At 52.5% G+C, this 8,834-nt stretch overlaps 1 protein-coding gene across 1 annotated transcript in view; it reads right to left on the minus strand.

The window, feature by feature from the left end:
- Window positions 1-6,964, minus strand: part of LOC144792668 (stromelysin-3-like) — a 145,655-nt gene extending 138,691 nt beyond the window's left edge. The window contains exon 1 of the mRNA XM_078667816.1: window positions 6,683-6,964. Within this exon, the coding sequence (XP_078523942.1) occupies window positions 6,683-6,964 (282 nt within the window). The remainder of the gene's footprint in view (window positions 1-6,682) is intronic.
- Between the last annotated feature and the right edge of the window lie 1,870 nt (window positions 6,965-8,834).

Raw genomic sequence — 8,834 nt, forward strand, 5'->3', positions numbered from 1 at the left:
GGCAGTGCACAGCTAGGGTGTGAAGAAGGGACAGCGCACAGCTAGGGTGTGAAGAAGGGCAGTGCACAGCTAGGGTGTGAAGAAGGTTAGTGCACAGCTAGGGTGTGAAGAAGGGCAGTGCACAGCTAAGGTGTGAAGAAGGGATAGCGTACAGCTAGGGTGTGAAGAAGGGTAGTGCACAGCTAGGGTGTGAAGAAGGGACAGCGCACAGCTAGGGTGTGAAGAAGGGGAATTCACAGCTAGGGTGTGAAGAAGGGCAGTGCACAGCTAGGGTGTGAAGAAGGGACAGCGCACAGCTAGGGTGTGAAGAAGGGCAGTGCACAGCTAGGGTGTGAAGAAGGGACAGCGCACAGCTAGGGTGTGAAGAAGGTTAGTGCACAGCTAGGGTGTGAAGAAGGTTAGTGCACAGCTAGGGTGTGAAGAAGGGCAGTGCACAGCTAAGGTGTGAAGAAGGGATAGTGCACAGCTAGGGTGTGAAGAAGGGTAGTGCACAGATAGAGTGTTAAATCATGTATGACGTTTAAGTCAAAACTTCTTGAGATGAAAGCAGCATTTCTGAAGGTGAAAACACCATACATGTATAAGGATGAAGACAACACATGCAAAAAATGAAGATAAAACATAGATGTATGAAGATGAAACGAACACACATACGAAGGTAAAGGTAGCATATACATGTGTAAAGGTGATGACAACATACATGTATAAGGCTTCAGATGACACGCAATGCATGTGTGATGAAGGCAGCACATGCATGTGTGAAGGTGAAGATAACATGTAAAATACTTGCAAGGAATGGGATAAGCGCTGCACGGCTGTGTCTGATGTGGCGATGACACAGCACCCACTGGTCATGTATGAAGTGTGTCAGCAGTCACGTGTGCCTCAGGACATGTTCAGATGCAGACGCCTCTTCTGTTCCAGAGATTGCGAACCGTCGCACTTCAGATACTTTTTTAGACCAAGGCTGGTAGAGAGGCGTGAAGGTGGCATTACACACAGGAGAGGTGTGAAGATGACACACACAAGGAGAGTCATGAAGGAGAGGGCAGCACACACAGAAGAGGTGTGAAGCAGAGAACACACACAGGTAGAGGTGTGAAGGAGAGAATACACATAGGGAGGGGCATAAAGGGGATGACACACGGGAGAGGTGTGAAGAAGAGGACAACACACACAGGAGAGGTGTGAAGAGATCAGAACACACACAGGAGAGGTGTGAAGATATCAGAACACGCACAGGAGAGGTGTGAAGAGATCAGAACACACACAGGAGAGGTGTGAAGAGATCAGAACATGCACAGGAGAGGCGTGAAGAGATCAGAACACACACGGGAGAGGTGTGAAGAGATCAGAACACACACAAGAGAGGTGTGAAGAGATCAGAACACACACAAGAGAGGTGTGAAAGAGATCAGGACACACACGGGAGAGGTGTGAAAGAGATCAGGACACACACGGGAGAAGCGTGAAGAGATCAGAACACACACAAGAGAGGTGTGAAGAGATCAGAACATGCACAGGAGAGGCGTGAAGAGATCAGAACACACACGGGAGAGGTGTGAAGAGATCAGAACACACACAAGAGAGGTGTGAAGAAATCAGAACACACACGGGAGAGGTGTGAAGAGATCAGAACACACACGGGAGAGGTGTGAAAGAGATCAGGACACACACCAGAGAGGTGTGAAGAGATCAGAACACACACAGGCGAGGTATGAAAGAGATCAGGACACACACAGGTGAGGTGGGAAGAGATCAGAACATTGTTGCAGTTATATTGTTTATGGTCTCCCTTACTCCTAGTTCCCTAGCTCACCACTAGGAATTTTTGAAAGTATCCCCCCATGAGTGTCAAATGTTTTGTGTATGAATGTAGTGCATCTATGAATTTTTAAACATGTATTGGTGTATATAGATTTGTGATTTATGTTTTCCATTACAGGATTTTGCCCCTGAAGAAGGGTACCTAAGGGTCCCGAAATGCATTGGGCAACGCCGAAGTCTACAAACAATTTTGAAAATACGGTCATTCAATAATGAACATTTGACTAGTAATTTGTTCACATATGTGGTACAGAGAATGTATTTTGTTAGAACACATTTGTATTAGTATCATTGTCTATCGTTTGATACATTGACATATGTTGGTTATGTGTTTTTTCATAGTATAATATACTGATTGATTATCAATAATGAGAAGAATTGTATGCCTGTGAAATACAATAATTAAATTCTTTCTTACATGTATAAAAACCTTAGTCATATGTTGAGTTAGTAGTTTTATTATAGTTTGGGAAACGGTTTTGTTCCCGATAGGAACAGTGCTCACTACCAGTAGTTTTTCAACTACTGTTCCTTTAAGAGATCAGAACACACACAGGAGAGGTGTGAGGAGACCAGAACACACACAGGGGAGGTGTGAAGGAGATGACACACACACAGGAGACTAACCCCCCACTGGAGTAAACAGAGTTTTCTTGTAAAACCCTCCCCACTAGGGTTACCCCTTGGTGGCAAGCTTCATCCTCTGGCCCTGCTGTTTCACACTCGGCGCACACCCCTTGCATGCAGCGGTTCACCAAATAGGTAGCAAGACAGAGGCGGGGCCTCTGAGTTAGTGTGACTTGAGGCTACCCTCTACCCCTGGAGGAACAATGATGCGATCTTCAAGCATCTTATATAAATACAGACAGTGATCGCCACATAGGTGGTAAATGTAAATACACCATTTTCTTTAGCATGCAAGTGTGCGTCCATTGTGAAACAGCAGGAGTAGCACCAGGGAGTTTGTGTCCCTAGGTCCTGATGAGAAGCTAATAGGGGTATGGCTTGAAACATGTTGACCCTTTTTGGAAAGCAGGTACATGACATCCTCCTTTCCTACCCCGCTCCCCCTTTTTTAATCAAACCAACTAGGGGCCAGAATATACACCTACGAGCCAGGTTTTTTAAGACACTCTTCAGACCCAAAAGAAAACCTCTCCTATTTTTAACACCATCTTTTTTGTCATTGCATAGTCACTTAAGGGTTCCTGCAAAGTTCATAGGTCTAGTTCGGGCTGGACTGTTCCCATGAGGCACAGGGTCAGACTGATTTGCATATGGCCATGTCTGAACTGGGGTGGCAGAGTGGGCTAAAGAACGGTGATGGATTAAACCCAGATCTGTTGACTGGATGTGAGTGTTTTATTGGTTCAGATGCTCCGTCCATCACCACCCCCTTTTGTACCGCTTTGTTCGCCATAAGTTGGCAGGGTATGCTCAGACGTGAGTCCCTTGCTCACTTTGCCACTGGATTCAAGCAAGCCGGGCTGAAGACGGCTGAAATGCCAGAAACCGGTCCTTGGAAGCTTGTTTCCGGTCCAGGGAAGGCTTGGCTTGGCAGTTCGGGCTGGACTTTTCCCATGAGGCACAGGGTCAGACTGATTTGCATATGGCCATGTCTGAACAGGGGTGGCAGAGTGGGATGACGAACGGTGATGGATTCAACCCAGATCTTTTGACTGGGTGTGAGTGTTTGATTGGTTCAGATGCTCCGTCCATCACCACCTCCTTTTGTACCGCTTAGTCCATAGGTCCCAGCACGCCCCGCTCCGTAGTCGAACGGGGTGGACCCGATGATGAAGCATTCCACCAAGGGGTTACCATGGTGGGTGAGGGTTTTACAAGAAAACTCTGTGTTCTCCAGTGGATGGTTAGTCTCCTTGACATGGATGGGTTTTCTTTTTTGTGATTTAATACTTGATCAACCTAGCATGTCCTCTCACCCCCACCCCCTTTTTTTTGATAGATGCACACAGGAGAGGCATGAAGAAGGGTACAGCTCACTGATGTACTTATACTTCCAAAGCTTTGAGCACCTAGAGACGAGAGAGATGAGCTCATTGTCGTAAGATCTCTGTTCAATGAACCTAAATGTCTTCAGTTGGGTCCATGCAAAAGAAAAGGCAGGTTGGCAAGTACCAGACTGCAAGGGGCAACCAGGGCTGGGTGACTACCAACACCACAGGTGAGTGAATAAACCAAGACCACCGTGTTGCCAATTGCAATGCTTTGAGGCCTCGGGCAGTAGGCCCTGCATCAAGATCATTAAAAAAAATCAAACATTTATAAAGCATGAACTTGACTCGAAAGTATCAGAGCGCTTTACATGAGCATCAGTTGCGTTACACAAGGACACATTAATTTTTCTTTTTTGTTAGGCACAGGAAGATTAAGTGGTTTGCCCAGAATCACAGGATGTTGAGCGTCTTTGCCGAGACTCGAACCCGGTTCTCCAGGTTTGAGATTGACCCCCTAGCCGCTAGGACACATCCTCTCCCCAAGTTCTCCAAGTTGTTCTACTTACTCAAAGGGTGACCATCCTGAACATCCCACGCGTGTCCGAACAGGCACCGATCCGGGAACAACCAGAGTTTGTACAGAATATAGAAACCTGGGAGCAAGGCTTCCATCACTGGGCTATGGGTGGGGCAGGCTGAGGGACACAAAATGACATCTCCTACCCCTCCTCACTAGGCTGTCACTGGGGGACGTCCTGGCGGATAAACAGACATGCCCCCCCCCCCACCCCCCTTCACTAGACTGTCGATAAGGGCCATGCTGAGGGATAAACAGACATACCCCCCTCACTAGACTCAGTGTTTAATTTGTAAAAAAACATAAGTGCCAGAGCTCTCGTCAGGAGGCCGCTGCAGCTTCCTCCACAGATAATGCCCCTGCTGTGCTGCAATGAAACAATGATAGTAACCATCGCACTCCTACAAGGGTGACAATTTGGACTATTCCAGGCCCTCAAAGCTATAAGAATGGCTTGGTGGCAGGTAATAGTAATTTTTAATGTATATTGAATTAATAATTACCTGTTGTTGTGGGCATCTTTAAATTAGCCAGACAGAGCCATCTTGTGGCAGACTGTTACAAGTGATGGTGTTGACAATTGAGTGCCAGTGCCCAGCACCGGAAACCACAGACAGGCTCAAATTAAGCACTGCTTAGGCTGTCAATGGGGGCCATGCCTAGGGATAAACGGAGATGCCCCCCTCCCCCCCCCCCAAATAGACTGTCGATGGGGGCCATGCTGAGGGACAAACAGACGTGTCCTGTCCTTCCACCCCTTCACTGAACTATAGAAGGGAGTCATACTGAGGGACACACAGACATGTCCCACCCCTCCACCCCTCTCACTAGACTGTACAAGGGGGTCATATTGAGAGACAAACACACATGCCCTGCCTCTCCACCCCTCACTAGACTATAGAAGGGGCCATGCTGAGGGACAGACAGACAGACACGCACGGCCCTCCACCCCTCACTAGACTATAGAAGGGGCTATGCTGAGGACAGACAGACATCCACGGCCCTCCACCCCTCACTAGACTATAGAAGGGGCCATGCTGAGGGACAGACAGACATGCCCTGCTCTCCGCCCCTTGCTGTGCGTTGGCAGAAAGGATCCTGACAGGGACATAGATGGACGCTTCTCTTTCAGAAGTATGTGCCCTGCGGGCACCGCTGCCCCCTGCTCAGAAGGCTGTGCCCTGCGGCACTGCTGCCCCCTCCTCAGAAGGCTTTGCCCTGCGGGCACCGCTGCTCCCTGCTCAGAAGGCTGTGCCCTGCGGGTACCGCTGCCCCCTGCCCAGAAGGCTGTGCCCTGCGGGTACCGCTGCCCCCTGCCCAGAAGGCTGTGCCCTGCGGCACCGCTGCCCCCTCCTCAGAAGGCTTTGCCCTGCGGGCACCGCTGCTCCCTGCTCAGAAGTCTGTGCCCTGCGGGTACCGCTGCCCCCTGCCCAGAAGGCTGTGCCCTGCGGCACCGCTGCCCCCTCCTCAGAAGGCTGTGCCCTGCGGCACCGCTGCCCCCTCCTCAGAAGGCTGTGCCCTGCGGGTACCGCTGCCCCCTGCCCAGAAGGCTTTGCCCTGCGGCACTGCTGCCCCCTCCTCAGAAGGCTTTGCCCTGCGGGCACCGCTGCTCCCTGCTCAGAAGGCTGTGTCCTGCGGGTACCGCTGCCCCCTGCCCAGAAGGCTGTGCCCTGCGGCACAGCTGCCCCCTCCTCAGAAGGCTTTGCCCTGCGGGCACCGCTGCTCCCTGCTCAGAAGGCTGCCTGTGCCCTGCGGGCACCGCTGCCCCCTGCTCAGAAGTATGTGCCCTGCGGGTACCGCTGCCCCCTGCCCAGAAGGCTGTGACCTGCGGCACCACTGCCCCCTCCTCAGAAGGCTGTGCCCTGCGGGCACCGCTGCCCCTGCTCAGAAGGCTGCCTGTGACCTGCGGGCACCGCTGCCCCTGCTCAGAAGGCTGCCTGTGCCCTGCGGCGCTCCGCTGTCCCCTCCTTAGAAGGTTGTGCCCTGCGGGCACCGCTGCGCTCATGAGTGCCCACCGGGGGCGGCTCTGCACACAGCTCGCACGCCGCAGCCCGGCGCGGCAGGTGGAGGGCCCGCGGTGTAACTTGAGCTGCTCCCATCACCAGGTGAAGTTCAGACTTGTTGTCCAGATGCCGCCGCGCGCTGGGAGCCGGACAGGCAGGTTTAACCCATTCATGTCCGGCTGAAACAAGCAGCGATGCGTGCAACGCAAGCTCCATTGGAAGGGGGGAAAGAGACATTTGAAAGAAAGTGTATCTTCAACAACTTATCAAAGAAACTTATTAGAGGCGTGGGGGTGCTCCCCCGCCCCCTTACTCACCAGGGCTTTGTGCCGGGGGTGTCCCCTGGATGTTGGCAGCGCCTGAACCCCCAGGATAAAGTGCACCGTGAGGGCTGCGAGTGCTGCTGCAGCTGCAGAGAGGGGGCTGGGGGGCATCCTGCTGGAGGGGGGTCCCGGTGCTGTCTCGGCGCGGGAGTGAGCGTGCACCGCAGCTGCCTCGCGCAGGCTCTGGCCAGGGGTGTCCTCCGGCCCTTTATATACCCGCTTCTGCCTTTTGTTCTCCCTCTTGGAATTACAGTTGCATGGGCTTACATGACACATTTCAGGGAGGTCACGTGCGCGCGGGCTGGGGAGGGGAGGGGAGGGTAGATAGGAGGGAGGCCGGAGCAATATTGAGGAGGGGAGGGGGCAGCTTCCATTCAGCCCAGCTGTGTTAACCGTTTCCTGGCAGGTGGGGGCGCAGACACCTCTCTTTCAATGCCCCATCGCCAGCTTTCTCTCCATAACAAAGCCCCCCCTCCCCAACCCCCATCAATTTGTGAAAGTGGGCACTTGAAAAGGATTCTTCTACTGTAGCCCCCCCTTGTGATCTCGGGGGTCTGGTGAAGCCCGTGGGAGAGCCGTGCCTCTCGGGCACGGCGTCTGTGCCAACGTTGCCACTGCCAGACATGCAACAATCGCAAGGCTGTTGATACAAAGTTGGAGCCCGGTTCCAAGGAGGGCACCGGGTGAGAGGGTGGTCGCCTGGGAGATGGCCCTTGATGCATATAAATATCTGCAGCGCGTTTATACGAGCTCCTAATTTATGTGCATGCCCGGGGCAGGGAGCGCGAGCGCTGGCGTGCAGTGTGGCTGGATGGGCAGATAACAGGGGCGCCTGTTGCATCACAGCAGTTACATGAGCCCTTGCTGCAAACCATTGTGACACACATAGTGAGAGTGAGTGACGTGCATCTTCGCCGGAAGTCCAATGTGACGTCACTGAGCAGCGGTTACTGAGGTATATATTCACTGCGAGTTAACTGTGACATCACAGAACAAGAGTTTATATGATACGTCCGTACTGCGAGCCCATTGTGACATCACATGAAGGGTAGTTAGTGCCATATAAATTAAATTAAAATACAATATTAGCCACCCTACCTATCCCCCCGGCCCTCGGTATTACTACTAATATAACACTCAGCAGACGGCAGTCGATTGTAGTTCACACAGGCTGTCCCTTATACTGCTTGACAATCCTACGCTCACAAAAAGCTACATTGCTACAGGGCTTGTGCATCAGCCCATACTGTACCATTCCATAGTATTAAACCACCCATCATCACTTGGACAGGCAGGGAATAACCCAAGAGATCTGAGACACGCACGCCGCTGGCCAACGGAGGACTTTAATTTAGTCCAGCACTGCAGGTTCCAACAAGCTGTGCACCACGACGCCTTCCGACACCTCACGATGGCACTCGGATACGGGATAATATTAATAAAGTCCATTCCAGCAGATCTCTCCACCAGGTCTCCCTCCGGCTATCAGTGCCGAACTGGGAAACAAAACAGGCTCAAGCAAACTACTTGGGTGGCCCCCGTAGGGGGGCTGAGGGGTGCAACCAAGCTGTTTGCAAGTGCCGGTTTCGATCGATTTTGTTACAGAGGGTTTCAATCGATTTTGTTACAGAGGGCCGATACTGCCGACCCCGGAAACAAAACCGGCCCCAGGGGCCCCAAACTGGCCCACACCCTAGCCACCTATTGGGGAAATGCCCGGTGCCAGCTATGGCCAGTCCGGCCCTGCCCCTGGGGGGCTGAGGGGGTGCGGCTGAGCTGTTTGCAAGGGCCGGTTTCAGCCGATTTTGTTACAGGGGACTGATATTGCTGGCCCCCCCTAACAAAAATTGACTCCCAGGGTTCCAAAACCGGCCCCACCCTGGCGGTCCACCGGGGAAACGCCCGGTGCCCGCTATGGCCAGTCCAGTCCTGCCGTCTTTGCCTGCTCAGAACCATAAACTTTAAACAAAGCATCTCAGAATGGACAACCCAGTGAAGTAATGCTCTATGTCTGTGATACTCCAAGTATGGCTCGGAAGCCTCATGCAATGCTCCTGTCCTACACAGGTGGCCCCCTGGTGAGCAGCAGCAGCACTGCCCAGCGAAGACGGCTGAAATGCCAGAAACCGGTCCCCGGAAGCTTGTT

The sequence above is a fragment of the Lissotriton helveticus genome, chromosome 11 (genome assembly GCF_964261635.1).
Source record: "Lissotriton helveticus chromosome 11, aLisHel1.1, whole genome shotgun sequence".
Taxonomy (NCBI): Eukaryota; Metazoa; Chordata; class Amphibia; order Caudata; family Salamandridae; genus Lissotriton; species Lissotriton helveticus.